Source organism: Choristoneura fumiferana, chromosome 28 (assembly GCF_025370935.1).
Source record: "Choristoneura fumiferana chromosome 28, NRCan_CFum_1, whole genome shotgun sequence".
Classification (NCBI taxonomy): Eukaryota; Metazoa; Arthropoda; class Insecta; order Lepidoptera; family Tortricidae; genus Choristoneura; species Choristoneura fumiferana.
The window spans coordinates 3,603,404-3,620,944 of record NC_133499.1 but is presented as its reverse complement, the minus strand read 5'-3'; the positions used below and the strand labels follow the sequence as shown (position 1 = coordinate 3,620,944).

General features: G+C 37.4%; 1 protein-coding gene across 4 annotated transcripts in view; it reads right to left on the bottom strand.

Moving 5' to 3' along the window:
* LOC141443684 (scavenger receptor class B member 1-like) overlaps positions 1 to 17,541 on the bottom strand; it is a 41,277-nt gene that overhangs the window by 12,573 nt on the left and 11,163 nt on the right. For all 4 annotated transcript variants that reach the window (XM_074109030.1, XM_074109031.1, XM_074109029.1 and 1 more), the window contains exons 3-8: positions 16,865 to 16,956; positions 15,585 to 15,748; positions 4,620 to 4,758; positions 2,792 to 2,907; positions 1,392 to 1,491; positions 146 to 273 (exon numbers count right to left, since the gene is read on the bottom strand). In XM_074109030.1, the coding sequence (XP_073965131.1) occupies positions 146 to 273; positions 1,392 to 1,491; positions 2,792 to 2,907; positions 4,620 to 4,758; positions 15,585 to 15,748; positions 16,865 to 16,956 (739 nt within the window). The remainder of the gene's footprint in view (positions 1 to 145; positions 274 to 1,391; positions 1,492 to 2,791; positions 2,908 to 4,619; positions 4,759 to 15,584; positions 15,749 to 16,864; positions 16,957 to 17,541) is intronic.

Sequence of the window (17,541 nt, the reverse complement as noted above, 5' to 3'; positions counted from 1 at the left end):
TGAATGGACACTTCCTTTCCTAACTTAATGAGTTCAATCCGAAGGGGGGGTCACAGGGGACCAATTTACAAAAAAAAAGTATAATATGGAACATCCAAGAAAACTTAAGGTACCCAATTGTTCAATATATAGACTTGTATGTTACCTGTTACACTCAGGGTTTCCCCAGAACGAGAGGTGATCCTTGCCGTCGACTTTCTCAATTATGTTCATCTTCTTTTTGTCGTGTTCGCCCGTATTGATGGTAAAATGTTCGTCGACTGTACCGTTCTTCTGTAAACGAGCAAATTGGGTGTTTAGTTAAGTTTGCGTTGAGAGGGGAATGTTATAAACTTGAACCTTGAAATAACTACACACACACACAAACATCACGCCAAATGGGGTAGGCAGACCACACGAAACGTTACCGCTTTGGAACTTTTAGCAATTTTAAGTTTTAAGTTTCACAAAAACGGTACAATAGTGACAGATTGCTAGCCTGTCGCCTACGGTATACCTTAACCTATATCCTCAGTCGCCTCTTACGACATCCACGGAAGAAATGGAGAGGTGTAATTCTAAGCCGACACCACACAGGTAAATAAGTACATACCTATGTAAATATGCATAATAAATGACGAAAATGCTCTCAACCCTAAAGAAAAAATTCAATATTTTATTGTGTTACTTTATTGGCTTGATTATGTATTATTGTGGGAGAGAGGCAGAGGGTATGTCTGTGAAGTGAAATCCGAAGGAAGAGCATCAGAAGTTGATTTTATGCGTCCTTGTTTATCGAACGGACTGTTGCTGTTAGTTTCAGACGGCTTTTACAGTGTTAAAAATAAAGTCGTGTTAAACACTTGTGATGTATACATATCATTTAATAATATTGTAAATCTGTTTAAAAAAATACACCTCGTTGAGTTTCTTGCCGGATTCTTCTCAACAGAGGTTTTTCCGAACCGGTGGTAGATTTTTTTTGACATTCATCAGTGCTTGTTATAGCCTAAATTGAATAAAGATATTTTGACTTTTGACTTTTTGACAGCTTACCGGAGAGAGGGCGAGCTGCCAGACGGGCCGCTTAGCAATATTTATGCGTCCGAATTGAGTAACTGCTATCGCGATGCAGGATGTTGGAGTTTCTATACTTACACACTAGATGGTGCTAAGAGTCGCTACGTATCCGATACACAGAAAAATACATTAGAAGGTAAGGCTACAAATGAACATCGAATAGTATAAAGCGTATGTATTACGTACACACATTGCAAATTATAGCTTTCTAATACTAACACTATATGAGTTAAGCGACGGACAGACAAATCGTTTTTGCCATTTTTTACTACGGAATTATAAAAAACTTGTAAAATTAAATCAGAAATCAAAAAATAAAATAAAAGACTTACTGTCACTAGTAGCCCAAATTTTTCGAATTTCAGCTGGCCCTGTATACTGAGGATTGGCTTGGCACTGTTGATTATACTGTCATCGTACCCCCACAGGAACCTACGGGATAGGACATACAAGAAAATTAACAATTACATTATTTATTATTGTCTAACATTTGATAGTATGGTGAAAGGTTGTGTTGCTCTGAAGATAAGCTCTGGTTGTGTTCGAAACGCGTCAATGTAGTGTGGTGGTGATAGCTGGATTTGTGTGATTTCTGTGTCTTCTTACAGTGTGGACGTGGAGGAACTGCATGAACACTCATTTCTTGCATAAACGTAACTATCATAAGGTCGCGGGTGAGCAAAGTAATGGTTTTAGTTCATTGATATGGCCTCCGCAAAGTAACGCCTGATTTCATCAATTAGCTATAGTACATAAACCTGACCGTGATTGACCCCTATCTCACCTGATGTTAAGTGCAGATGAGGCCAAAGGTGTATCTCACTGGTTCAGTAACAGCCTATTCACTCTAGCCTTGAAGAGACCTAGCTATTTATCCGGAAATACAGATGATGGAAGCGAATTCCAATTAAATAAAGAAATTAATCGAATAAATGCTGAAAGAGATCGCTCTCACGCGATAAGGCCGCCTATTGCTTCCTTTGTAATTGTTCTCTCCGTGTACCTGTTTCTGTAACACTTAGGTGCTATCGCTTAGGTAGGGTGTCTTGGTTTGGGACTAGGTCAAGTGGTGTGAAATGTCCCAATGTCAGTGTCCGTTGTGTCCAATGTGTGTTATTTATTTATATTATTTTACTTGTGGTGGTGTGGTCTTTGTATTGTGTTGTAAAATAAAAAAAAAAAACAAAAAATGGAACCAACTTCAAAAACCTTGAAAATAATTTTCTACTAGTTTGAAGTCGGTGCCTCAGCACGAGCCAGCAGGAGTGGAACTATAGTCGTCTACCTCACCTACATACTATATATTGGGCTTCAATCACTCTTCTCACTTAGTGATTTGTAGCCAAAACGCATCTCACAACGATTCCATTAAACTCAAACACAGCATAGTTATATCATTTTATAACAGAGTACCGGTACCTACGGTCTTCTTTATCAGGGTCCAGTTCACCAAATGATACTTTCGGAATGTAAATACTTGACTAAATGTTAAAAATGCCTAAATCGCTTTAGGTGTGCTTTAAAAATTCTAGAGCTGCCCTCGATTTCTCTAAGATCCCATCATCAGATCCTGACTTGGTGTCAATGGGACCACCTCGGAAGTACTTATGTCCTTTAGAACTATAAAATAATTTTGAAATTCGGCCCACAATTGGCGAAGTTAATGCGTAACAAACATAAAAAAAACATCGAATCGAGAACCTCCTCCTTTTTGAAGTCGGTTTATAAATACCTGTGAACGGGTAGTTCTAGGAACGCTTCCGGATGGTTGGCCCAATTGAGAGCTTGGTTCAGAGTGAATTGGCTTATGCTGTTCAAGTTGATGTCGATCGCTTTTGCTACTACCCCCTGTGGAAGAAAATAAGTTTTATTAATTAAATTTCATTTTAATACTTTTTTTTGTTGACTGTTCTTTTTAGGGTTTCGTAGCCGAAATGGCAAAAACCTTTATAGATTCACCATGTCTGTCTGTCCGTCCGTCTGTCCGTCCGCGGCTTTGCTCCGAGACTATCAATGCTATAAAGCTGTTATTTTGCGGGGATATGTAACAACTACGCAGACAAAATGGTAGGAAATAAATTTGGAAAACATTATTTTTTAGATTTTTTCCCATATATCATCATAATAATAATATATTCTCGACTAACCCTATATATAGTGTGGGGCATCGTTGGATAGGACTCTTAGAACCATTGGGGGGTTGCCCAGACGATTTTTCGATTCAGTGATCTGTTTGCGAACTATTCAACTTTAAAGTGCAAATTTTCATTAAAACCCCTCTAAAATCTAAACTGTAGGGTGGACAAAATTTGAAAAAGTTCAGTATGGTACTAAATATATGGAATTTACAAGGAAAACTATAACGGCTAAGATTGCTTGAGAATTATTAGTAGTTTAAAAGTAAATAACAGCCTAAGCTAAGGTATACTAACCTAACAAACAAGAAATTAAAAAAATCAAAAAACCCGACTGCCTTAAAAACTAAAAAGAAGAAAATAAGTCTAGTGGTCTTAGAACTCTGTCAAGAAGCTCATTTAAGGTTAAACAGTCGGGACCCATTACCAAGATTTTTTGAGCTGGTTACGATTTGAATGGGTCCCGACTGTTGAACCTTAAATGAGCTTCTTGACAGAGTTCTAAGACCACTAGACTTATTTTCTTCCTTTTGGTTTTTAAGGCAGTCGGGTTTTTTGATTTTTTTAATTTAATGTTTTTTATTTTATACTTTTTTGATATTTCTGTGAAAATAGTACATTAAAAGTATTATAACCCACATATATTTAGAATGGGCTAATTATTAGCTTTCATTTGATTCCCATATTGTTACAATACAAAATATATTTTTTTATTCCTTCGCCATATTTTTTTTCGCAGACGCCAAATTGAAATATTATATACCCTATGTCACGACAGTTATGACGAATCCAATGATACCTCATATGTTACAATCCGTCCAGCCGTTTAGGCTGCAGCGAGGACCAAAGAAATGGACATACATACCCACATACATACATACTTACACATACATACATACATACGCTCGAAAAACATAACCCTCCTTCGGGCAGTCGGGTAAAAAGATGGAAAACCCCCGACTTTGTCACTTCAAAGTTCAATATCTCAAAAACGGCTGAACCGATTTTGATAAAACATGTCTAAGAACCATCGCTGAAAAACCTGCTTTCAATTAGAAAACCAGCATTAAAATCGGCCCACCCGTTTAAGAGCTACGGTGCCACAGACGGACACACACACACAGACACCCAGACATGCAGACACACAAACACACAGACACACATAGGGATCAAACTTATAATACCCCTCTTTTTGTGTCGGGGGTTAAAAATATACCTATACACTTGGAAGATTTCGTACACCATACGAAATCCTTAGAAAAGTATTACTTGATTTTTTCGTAACGGCTACGGAACCCTATCGGCAGTAGCTATTGTTGGTTACGTGAATCATTGACGATAATTAGCCTGTAGGGACATACTTAAAATCTAGTCAAGTCACATCAACTTGCATTACATTACATCCCACGTGAACTAGGTACTTACCATGAGTGGTAAATTGGGCACGAATATTTTCTCGAACTGCACGGCTTCGGTCTTATCCGGTCGGTACCGGAAGGTATTCCGCTCCTGGTACGAAAGCTGGTCGCCTTCGAATTTGACGTTGACTCGCTCCACTTGCTGCCTGTGAACACCCATAACATAAGTTGAGTTACGGTTGCCGGCCTTTTAAGGAAAGAGTAGGCTCGTTTTTGGGCATTTTTAGAAGCTTTTATTTAGTTTTCCCTGTCCCGTTGTCTGTCTGTCTGTAATCAAGTTGGTGTAGGTACTTATATAAATTGCGTGACAATACAATAATCTGGTAGTGACATTTTGGTAGTCCGCGCGGCCAGGATCGTCTCCATAGGACGGAACTTTCAATGGTTAATGGCATCGACTTGAAATTTGGTATGCAAATGTAGTTTGAGTGACAATACAAGTAAAGTCAACATAAAGTACAGTCAGCAAAAAAAGCTTGTATCAAAAATGTTTTTTTTACCAGAAACTTATTACTTTAAATGGCGCTATTTTTTTTTTCAGAATGAGGTAATCCTGGGTTCTCCTTACTCAGAATTACGAGCACTATTGGTTTGCATGAAGAAAAGGGGTCCCCAATTTTTTGTGAGTTTTGTGACATTTTAGGGTTCCGGAGCCAAAATGGCAAAAACGGAACCCTTATAGTTTCGCCATGTCTGTCTGTCTGTCCGTCCGTCCGCGGCTTTGCTCAGGGACTATCAATGCTAGAAAGCTGTTTTCTTATTTCTGTTTTTATTTTGCACGGATATAAATGTAAACTATGCCGACAAAATGGTACAATAAAAAATTAAAAAAAAAATTTTTTTAGGGTACCCCCCATAGACGTAAAGTGGGGGTGATTTTTTTTCTCATCCAACCCTATAGTGTGTGGTATCGTTGGATAGGTCTTTTAAAACCATAGGGGTTTGCTAAGACAATTTTTCGATTCAGCGATTTGTTTGTGAAATATTCAACTTTAAAGTGCAACAAACTGGTAGGCGGAAAAATATGAAAAAATTTAGGATGGTAGTAAGTATATCAAACTTTCAAGGAAAACTATAACGGTTAAGTTTGCTTGAGAATTATTAGTAGTTTTAGAGTAAATAGCAGCCTAAGGTATAAAATATACCTAAACTATGGAAGATTCCGTATAAAATACGAAATTCTTAGAAAAATATTACTTGATTTTTTCGTAATGGCCACGGAACCCTATTTTGGGCGTGTCCGACACGCTCTTGGCCGGTTTTTTATACAGTTTAGGTATAGTATAGGGCCGTTATGGACACATAACTTTTTATGGAAAATTGGGGACGTTTTCTTCTTCAAAATCAATAGTGCTCGTGATTCTGCGTAAGGAAAACCCCTCCAAAAATGCTAAGACTAGAACTAGCACTAAAACTATGTTACTAGGTGACACGGCAGGATACCGAAAAGGGTCTCCACTCAGCATGTGTTGCCGCACATTATGTGCAAGATTAAATAAATACTTAATTCCGAAAAAAAAAATACGCCATTTAAAGTAAAAATACCCTTTTTGAAGAGCCCCAAGTAGATGTGTAGTATAGAAATTGTTGCGAATGACGTCTCCGCTTGGCTTCTAACTCTAAGGCGTTGTTTGAATGCGGCACAATGAACGAGATAAGTGAGGTCAAAATAATTAGATCGTGGAACAAAATACTCGACACGATTGTGTCCATTCGAGAACGCCACAAAGTGTTAGATTAGAATAAAAATTTAACCGACCGAGAGCGCGTCGTACACGCCCAGGATAAGGTTCCGTAGCCATTACGAAAAAATCAAATAATATTCTTCTAAGGATTTCGTATTGTGTACGTTTTACCATTCCAGATGATGATGATGTGTTCCAGATGTTTTACCATTCGTATTACCAGATCTCATGTAGAGCCAGCTTCTAACTCTACAAGGCCTCTTCGCAAACTCTACACCTTAGTATGTAATTTTATAACAAATTGAATTTTGTATGCTTGCAGGCAAAACATAGCATTTTGACCACCACTGCAATCAGTTAACTACACCTATGTTTGCAAATAAATCACTTTGACTTTGACTTTGACTTTTGACTTTAGTCTAAATATGTGGCTTAGTCTAAATACGAACATTTCCGACAAAATTCGATATTCGCTATTCACTAATTCGATTATTCACTATTTATTCAAATTGTTTGTTTAAACTTAATTAAACTTCAAAGGAAATTTAACTCGATTGCGTGTCACCAGGAAATAACGTTAAGGTTAAAGATCACTTATCTGGACATGTTTTTACTTGGTTATTAAGTTAATTTGGCAAGAATGGAATCCTTATAATTTCGTCATGTCATGTCCATTCGTCTGTCTGTTGCTTCGTTCAGAGAGGCTTAGAACCTATGAGAAACGAAGGGAAGGGAAGAGAAAAGAAACAATTTCAACCGAACTAAGGAATATAATCTATGTATAAATTAAACTAAAATTTACTCGCGGCTTCAAACGCGTAAATCATTATTATCATTATTAGTAGCCTATTGTGTTATTTATTCCAGATGTCCAGTTATATAAGTACCAAATTTCATGACTCTAAACCCAGCGGTTGTTATTTCGAGATTTTACCCTATCCCGTGGGAATTTCGGGATAAAAAGTAGCCTATGTGTTATTCCAGATGTCCAGTTATATACGTACCAAATTTTATCACTCTAAACCCAGCGATTGTTATTTCGAGATTTTACCCTATCCCGTGGGAATTTCGGGATAAAAAGTAGCCTATGTGTTATTCCAGATGTCCAGCTAATATACGTACCAAATTTCATGACTCTAAGCCCAGCGATTGTTATTTCAAGATTTTATCCCTATCCCGTGGGAATATCGCTACTATAAAAAGTAGCTTATGTGTTATTCCAGATGTCCAGCTACCTACATACCAAATTTCATGACTCTAAGCCCAACGGTTATTATTTGAAGATTTTATCCGTATCCCGTGGGAGTATTGGGATAAAAAGTAGCCTATGTGTTATTTCAGATGTCCAGCTATCTACATACCTACCAAATTTCATGACTCTAAGGCCAACGGTTATTATTTGAAGATTTTATCCCTATCCCGTGGGGACATTGGGATAAAAAGTAGCCCATGTGTTATTTCAGATGTTCAGCTATCTACATACCAAATTTCATGACTCTAAGCCCAGCGGTTATTAGTTCGAGATTGTATCCCTATCCCATGGGAATATCGGGATAAAAAGTAGCCTATGTGTTATTCTAGATCTAAACGTCCAGCAACCTATACCTATATAACAAATTTCATGACTAAGCCCAGCGGTTGTTATTTCAAGATTTTATACCTATCCCGTGGGAATATCGGGATAAAAAGTATTTTATGTTTTAATGCAGGTTATAAACAATTTTTTTGCCAAATTTCATCCAAATCCGTCCAGCCGTTTCAGCGTGAACAAGTAACAATCATACTCACTCACTAACGAACTCACTCACTCACTCACTCACTCACAAACTTTCACATTTATAATATTAGTAGGATTACTAGGACAATGTATGGTTCCTGTGGGATCAAAAAAGGTTTAAACTAATCCTGCGCGAGCGAGGTCGCGGGCAAAAGCTATAGTTTGTAATTTTAGGATTAGAAGGATTATTACATTTTTTATCCGAGGAAACTGCCTGCCCTTCTGTTCTCTGTGACATCTACTAACCTCTTTATTAAAGTTACCATTTGACAGTTCATTTGTGACGTCATAGTCAACATCAAACTAACCTTCGGTCTTCAGTCATTTATTAGCGTATTTGTGGCAAGTGGCAACCACTATGACGTCCCAAGATAAGCCAGACCGACAACCTAAGTTCTAGCTAAATTATGTTTGTGTAATTGTGATTGACGAATAGAAATCCCAGTTAATTAGGGAATAATCTGGTATAGGTAGCGCCACCAGAGTTGAGGTCATGCACAGATCAAGTCAGTATTCAGTATTTATTTATTGCAACACCTTTTACAAAAAAAAACCGGCCAAGAGCGTGTCGGACTCGCCCAAAATAGGGTTCCGTAGGCATTACGATAAAATTAAGTAATATTTTTCAAAGGATTTCGTATTTTATACGGAATCTTCCAAGTTTAGGTATATTTTATACCTCAGGCTGCTATTTAAGAGTAAAACTACTAATAATTCTCAAGCAAACTTAGCCGTTATAGCTTTCCTTGAAAGTTTCATAGACTTACCCTGTTTGTTATACTGAATTTGGGGACGCTCGATTTTAATGAAAATTTGCAATTTAAAATTGAATATTTCGCAAAAAAATCAATGAATCGAAAAATTTTCTTAGCAAACCCCTAATGGTTTTAAAAGACCTATTCAACGATACCCCACACTATAGGGTTGGATGAGAAAAAAAAAACACCCCCATATTACGTCTATGGGAGGTACCCTAAAAAAAATATTTCTAGAATTTTATATTGTACCATTTTGTCGACATAGTTTACATATATATTCGTGCAAAATTACAGCTTTCTAGCATTGATAGTCGCTGAGCAAAGCTGCGGGCAGACGGACAGACACACAGACAGACAGACATGGCGAAACTATAAGGGTTCCGTTTTTGCCATTTTGGCTCGGGAACCCTAATTAACAAAAAATGGAACCGACTTCAACAACCTTGAAAATAATTTACTACTAGTTTGAAGTCGGTGCCTATTGAAACCCAAGCAAGCGAAGGATTCTAGGATTGAACCGCGAGTGAAGCGAATCCTGAGCGTAGTCGAGGGTTTCAAAGGCACGAGATGCTAAACAATTTTTCACCTCACGACAGCGAGAAAAATAGTAGCTCATCAAAGCTAAGTAATGCTCGCTTGTCTATAAACGATCATGATTAATATACCTAGATAAAGGACTTAAGAAGGAGCTAAGTTAATGATTCTTTCGAAATGATCTGATCTGATGCTGAAGCAGGAATTTCGAAAAACTTAGAATTTCCACGGTGGTAATGGATAAGTATTAATTACTTACACTTATAACGGTGAAGTACTTTAAATCCTTGAACTGTTTCTATTTTTGTCTACCTACCAGTTAATTTGACTTGTAAATAACGTTGTTTGAACTATTATATATTCTGAACCGGTATGGTCACAATGAACGGGGGCGAGGGGGGGTTAATATTCGGGTGCGTCCCAAGTTATATAAAAACGTTACATATAATTTCATATTATAAACGTTCATTATGTATAAATACATTATATATAACAAGAAACACTAACTTCATTAAGTATAACAGTTGTTTTATATACTTTCAAATCGGGGACGTTCTGAAGAAAGGTCGGGTCAGGAGTACTCTAAACCGACGTGCATGCATGAAAAGATTGATGAATGTAGAGGAAGCGAGAGTTGTATGCCAGGATCGTAGCAAGTGGAAGGATGTAGTCTCTGCCTACCCCGTTGGGAAAGAGGCGTGATTTTATGTATGTATGTATGTGTATATACTTTCATAAGAAATAACATGTTTATGAGCTAAATTCATATTATATAACATACATAAGGTATACCGCTTATAATACGTAATAACTTCTTTATAAGTTTATAACTTTGTTTCTAAAATACTTGGTAAATTTTAAAACCAGAATATTAGGTGTTTATCACCCTTTAATTGAATTGCAAAGCTTTACATCAAAATTTTTGTGCGAGAGAGCGAAGCGAGCGAGCAAGACGGTTCGGAGCAGAGCGACTTGGATAGTTTAGGTTCAGAAGGCTAAGGCGGGAGCGAATTGGAGCGTAGCTCCCGCCTTAGCCTTCAATGTTAGGTTTTTTTTTATAGCAGCGAGGAAACCGTAAAAGTTAATATTTTTTTTCAATTAATATTTTTGAGCGTTATGTTTTCCGTTGTAAGATTAAATGAATGTTTTTTGTTTTGGTTGTTAGAGGTTGCGAATATTATATAATTTGATCGTTATACTCAATGTATTTATGTCCATAGCTTATTATATATAATGAAATTATTTATTTTATCATTATACGTTATAAGCATTATAGCAAATGTATGCTATATTAAAAAAAGGCTAAGAGCGTGTCGGACACGCCCAAGATAGGGTTCCGTAGCCATTACGAAAAAAATCAAGTCATATTATGTGCGTTATAACACAATTAAGAAACTGACTACAGTCTTTAAATCTATTACCAGAAAAAGAGCGTATCTTAACCTATATCCTCAGTCGCCTCTTACGACATCCACGGAAGAAAAGGAGAGGTGCAATTCTAACCCGACACCACACAGGAATTGATCCTTATCTCACTATAATATTATAAATGCTGAAAGTTTGTAAGCCGCTGAACCGATTTGGATGAAATTCGGCACACTTACAGATTACATAGCTACAGCGGATTGCGATAAACGAATTATACGCGACCGGACTCGCGGGAAACAGCTAGCGTCCGTCATAAATTCTCAGAAATTATTAATTACCTCAATATGTTTACGTCCATAACTCTGCTAACATTACGAGGGTATCAACAGTTATCTTGTCAGATAATGAACGTATTGAAGTGCAGGGAAAACAAAATAGATGAAGGGAACATCCAAAACAAATTTGTGTGTTAGCTCGCTCGTTAATTAATCGCTCGCATTTGAATTGAAATTTCTAGAATTTTCTATATTTATCAATATTTTTTGATTTCAGATTTTTTCATTTATGCAGTGCTAAACTTTAAAATAAGGGAGGTTAATGTAACGTATTTTTGCAAGTTAACCACGACAGCCATACTTAATATTATAAATGCGAAAGTGTGTTTGTCTGTCTTTCACGCCGTAACGGCATAGAGATAGTTTATGGGCCCGAGAGTGACATAGGCTACTTTTTATACCGGAAAATTGCACAGTTCCCGAGGGAACAGCGCGCGATAACCGAATACCACGCGGGCGGAGCCGCGGTCAAAAGCTAGTTTAATAAACTAAAATTCAGACTGTTAACTTTCTAACAAAATTATATTTGCCGGCAATGTACAGCGAAGTAAATTGACAGTACTTGGCAATAGAGTCCTACTAATGTTATCCTACTAAAATTATAAATGTGAAAGTTTGTGAAGATGTTTGGATGATTGTTACTCAATAACGTCTAAACCGTTTAACCGATTTAGATGAATTTCGGTGTACGGGAAATGACATAGGATAGTTTTGATCTCGGAAAATTGCAAATGTGTAAGTTTTCGGTAACAAAATACGTATCGATCGCGTTCGCGTTAAAATCTCAATTTGTATGCAAACACGAACAGCGCCTCTAGCGGAACGTTTGCGATGTTCGTGTTTCCATGCAAATTGAGATTTTAACGCGAACGCGATCGAGGCGTATTTTGTAACCGAAAACTTACACTAAGGGTACTGTGTTTAAGACACAAAACCGACTCCAAGAAAATAAAAAAAAATAACAAAAAAAGGAACCGACTACAGAACTCTTGAAAATATTTTTCTAGGTAGGTACCTAGTAGCTCGAAGTCGGTGACTCAGCACGACCCAGAAGGAGTGGAACAATAGTCGTCTACCTCACCTACATACTATGGGCTTCAATCACTCCTCTTGGGTCGTGCTGAGTGCTGAGTCACCGACTTCGCGCTAGTAGGTACCTATCTAGAAAAATATTTACAAGAGTTTTATAGTCGGTTCCATTTTTTGTTATTTTATTTTTATTTTTTTGGAGCCGGTTTTATTTTTTGTTTTATTTTTTATTTATTTCTCACTTTTTAGTTATTTGTAGCCATAGTACATCTCGCTACGATTCGATTAAGCCCAAACACGGCTTAGTTCCGTTGTTTTATAACAGAGTTCCGTTGCCTACCTTCCGGCTTCGGCATCAGATCAGTTCGAAAGAATCATTAACTTAAAGCTTCTTCTTAGTCGGTTATCTTGGTTTAGTAATCATGATCGTTTATAGACGCGCGAGCATTACTTAGCTTTGACGAGTTCCATTGGCCATCTACGGTCTTCTTCATCAGGTCCAGTTTACCAAGTGATACTTTCTGAATGTAAATGCTTGTCTTAATGCTAAAAATGCCAAAATCGCCATAGGTGTGCCTATAAATTTTGAGGTTTGCCCTCGATTTTCCTAGGATCCCATCATCAGATCTTGATTTGGTGACAATGGGACAACTTCAGAAGAGTACTCTTTCGAATAAAAAAAGAATTAAAAATCGGTCCACAATGAGGGCTATCGCGTATGAATTCGCCACTAGAGGCGCTAGTGTAGCGTGAGGTCTCCGAAATGTCAAATCTCATAGTTTTTGGGTGAGCTACGCGGGTTTATTTATAATTAGAATAATTTTGTGAATATTTTGCAATATCTGAAATTAATTATGGCAATTATGCGTTCCGGGGCAATGAATGTCTGTGTTTTGAGACAGTTTTGTCTTTCGGAAACCTTTGTCCTCCCTTTTTTCCGAACAAAACGGGGACTATGCAACACTGTGGCATGCTCGCTATTTATATGGTACGGTTTTAAGGTGTATTAAATATGATTTTAATCTAAACTTTGTTTTCACGCCCGTAATAACAGACTTTCAAAACCATACTTAAAAACCTCACGCAACAGTGCGCTATCTAGTGAGACAAAAAACGATAGCCCTCATTGACTGAGTAATCGGTGATCATACATTATAAAAAAAATACAAACATTGGAACATAGAACCTCCGCCTTTTTTTTTGAAGTCGGTTAAAAAGAATGTCAATAGAATCTTAACGAGTGATTATGAGTAAGGGTGTATATTGGCTTCAGGTAGCAACACGTTACGGCTCTATCTCGAATTAAATTCAATAATAACCCATTGTTGTTAATTAAAATAATCAATCAATTGAATTATGTATCGTCTCCTTGGATTCGGACGCGTGAATTAATTATTAAACTGGCGATAAGAGTAAAAGAAAAAACAAAATAAACATGGTCACTATCTCGGAGCGTGCAAGAACGTTATTTAGGCGCGTTATATTTATTTATTTATTTATTGAAGGAGAACCAACAGCTTGTAAAACAATTATGATTATGAAAAAAAAAACAAAAAATTTAACCGTCTTCAAAAACCTTGAAAATAATTCTCTAAGATCCCATCATCAGATCCTGTTTTGGTGTCAATGGAATCACCTCGGAAGTACCTATGTCCTTTAGAACTAAAAAAGAATTTTGAAATTCGGCTCACAATTGGCGGAGTTATCGCGCAACAAATATGAAAAAAAAAACCGGCCAAGAGCGTGTCGGACACGCCCGGAATAGGGTTCCGTAGCCATTACGAAAAAAATAAGTAATATTTTTCAAAGGATTTCGTACCTATTTTATACGGAATCTTCCAAGTTCAATTAAATAGTCGATGTGAGTTCAAGATAAATAGGAGGATTGAATCTTTTTATCCGAGCTGGTGTGTTGAACGATAATTTTTGAAGAAGTTCAGGGCAGTCAGTATTGCAATTGATGATGTTGAGTACCTATGTAAATAACATCTGCTATTTCGCGGCGCCGGTGCAGGGGAACAAGGTAGGGTTGCCAACTTTTTTTTTACAAGAAATAAAATATATTTACGTCTGAGAAGGGAAATAAACAGTATTTTAGAAAAATGAGCAGTCTTCTTCTTTTCATGTTTTAAAGACAAATTTTTAGGTGCTTCTCGTACAAGTTATAAATTAATTTACATTTTTAAAAGCCTCACAAACCTCGTCACAATCAAAACTAAAATTAAGATAAATAAGATAGATGAGGAGGTAAATTTTTATTAAATGACTATATATGCTGCAGGTACTGACTTAGTGTGTGCTAGTGTTAGTCAATGTTGATGCCGAAATAGTAGATTGATAACCAAGGGTGGAAAGTGACCCATTTCACCCGAGTTATTTCTGGCGCTCGAACAAAGTGAGAGCGCCAATAGTTCGAGGGGAAATGGGTAATTTCACTCGAGTTAGACACTCTACTTTTCATTTCGACTGCAAGGAAAGTAAAATACTAAAAAAAATAGAATAATAATAAATTGAATTTACTTATATCCAACTAGGGTTACCACCCGTACTCTAAAATAGAGTATTGTCCTCTTTTTCATGTAGGCGTACTTTATAATCTACGACACAAATAAAGTACGCTAAAATACTCTATTTACGTAAAACTTATTCTTACTGGCTCGTTACTGGTTATGAGTACTTATGAGACTAAATAAACTGGTATCCACTTTTAAGGAGAAATAATAAAACTCTTTTTATTCTGTGTACTTTATTTTTGTCCTTCTAAAATGAAAAAATACTTTATTCGCCCTAAAAAAAGGTGGCAACCCTATATCCAACCTCCAACGGTACCTTTTCGATCTGGCCACTCGCCACGGCCGACTATAAAAAAAATCGACTTGGTCACGACCAAGGAGCTTATATACAAAACTGGAGGTTGAACGCCAAACGAAGAAGTTTGACCTTTATTACTTATTTATATATTCCAACTCTTTCTTTCACATTTCACGAATGACTTCCATCTCTTTTTTAACCTAACTAAAGAAAGAGATGGAATATGTTCGTGACGTAATAAAGATCAAATTTCTTGTTTCAAACGGATGATCGGCGATCAACCTCCAGTGTTGTATATAAGCTCCTTGGTCACGACGGGCATCTAGATGGCCATGCCGAAAAGTAAAAAAATTGTCATTGACGTAACTCAGAGATTACGTGGCTAGAGAACTAGATTCCGTGGCTAATCGAAAAATTAAAAAAAATAAATACTTTCCACCCTAGAGATGAAAACGCAATTTTCCACCCGCCTATCTACCCATAAAAATTAAACTTTCCGAACAGGAGAGATGAAAACAGTATTTGCCAATCTTAATCATCTTGCTAGCCTTGCTGCCTGGTGGTTTTTGGAGTCACGTAAACCTTGTCGCGAACCCCCTACCGTCGAATAGCGAACCCCTAGGGGTTCCCGTACTCCACTTTGAGTAACCCTGTAATATAACAACTAAAACTTACGAGTATACGAAGGGTCCCACGTCTTCAACGTGGAACTTGTCATCCAGACCATCCCGCACCCTCTGCCAGTTCGTGTAGTTGAAGAGATGGACCTTCATCAGAGGCTCCACCGTCGGCTTCCGCCATAAGGAGTAGGCCATGGAGTTGTTTCGGATCACCATGTTCTGTAAAATCGAGCAATTTTCATTAAAATTCTGCAAATTTTCATTAAAATCGAGCGTCCCCTCCCCTCTAAAATTTAAACCGGTGGGTGGAAAATTTAAAAAAAAAAAATAAGATGGTAGTAAGTATATCAAACTTACAAGGAAAACTATAACGGCTAAGTTTGCTTGAGAATTATTAGTAGTTTAAGAGTAAACAGCAGCCTAAGGTATAAAATATACTAAACTTGGAATATTCCGTACAAAATACGAAATCTTTAGAAAAATATTACTAAATTTTTTCGTGATGGCTACGGAACCCTATTTCGGGAGTGTCTGACATGCTCTTTGCCGGTTTTTTTAAATCTACTGTGATGTCTCATGAGCGAATTAGCAATGTAAATTCCTCGATGTTGGCGCAAAATTAATTCAAATGCGCCGCCCGCCCGCGCCGTGGGGCTCGAGTCAGTCACTAGTCATGATTAGTCAGTTAGCGGCCAGTCTTTGTATGGGGCCAACCCCGACGTTTGGTCGGGGTTCGGACACGCGAAGTAGATGCATTTGCGTAATCTAGTGTAATCTATATCTGTGGTTTGACCGCTATGTGTGTCTGTGTCTGTTTAGATTTATCACAAACTTGTCACTTATTAATACAATACTTAATTCATACACACGTCGGCAGCATTCGGAAGTAGACCAAAGAAATAGATCAACATACATAAATATGTATGTGGATACACGACCGATCAACATAATCTTTTTGGCATTGGTAAAACAAAGGGTTGCCAACATCAAAGGCGTTGGTTATCTTATCTTATCTTATCTTATATTTAGGGGTCCTTGCGGATACACTTCGACCCGTAGGGATCTTTTGTGTAATTACCCCTCCTTCGCACTTACTCTATTGCCTTTATCACCTCGTCCATAAATTGGATGATCTGACGTAGCGGCAGTGCCTTAAAGTCTCCTGGTGCGGGGTAACCGTCGCCAAAGAGTCTCATTCTTGATCTGGCGAGGGCATCACATTCACACATAATGTGTTCCATTGTTTCGTCTTCCTCGCCACATATTCTACAGACTTCATTGTCCTGTAGTCCCATCTTTACTAGTATAGTAAACCGTTGGTTACCGGACACTCACCGACAGTATAGCATTGTTGACAGTATTCGTGAAGCAGAAGAACACGGTTCCAATGAGGCTGAGCACAAACGTGGCGGAAAGAGACACCAATACTGCAACAAAAAGAAACAGAAAATTATTAAAATTAATAAAAAAAACAAGAACAAAAAATCGGCCAAGAGTGTGTCGGACACGCGCATAGGTTTCTATACAAAGTCATGCATGTGTGAGCCCTCCGTAACAAATTTGTGATTGATATGTTTTATTTCTGTTTTTTAGGGTTCCGTACCTCAAAAGGAAAAAACGGAACCCTTATAGGATCACTTTTTGTCCGTCTGTCTGTCTGTCCGTCAAGACCCTTTTTCTCAGGAACCCGTGGAGGTATCAAGCTGAAATTGATATTAAATACTCAGGTCTACTGTCCCTTGGAGCTGTGAAAAAATCAAACTTCTAAGCCAACGCAATCAAAATGTACAGCCGTTTATGCTGCAAATTTTCGACACTCGCAAGGGAATCAAAACCTACAGGGTACTTCCCGTGAATTCAGAATCTTGAATTTTGGTACGAAGCAACGTCTTATATAGCACAGATAAAGGAAAATTGCGAAAAGCGTACATTTTAAGTTACATCATACAATAAAAATATTTTTAATAATTTGTACGGAGCCCTCGGTGTGCGAGTCCGACCAGCACTTGGGT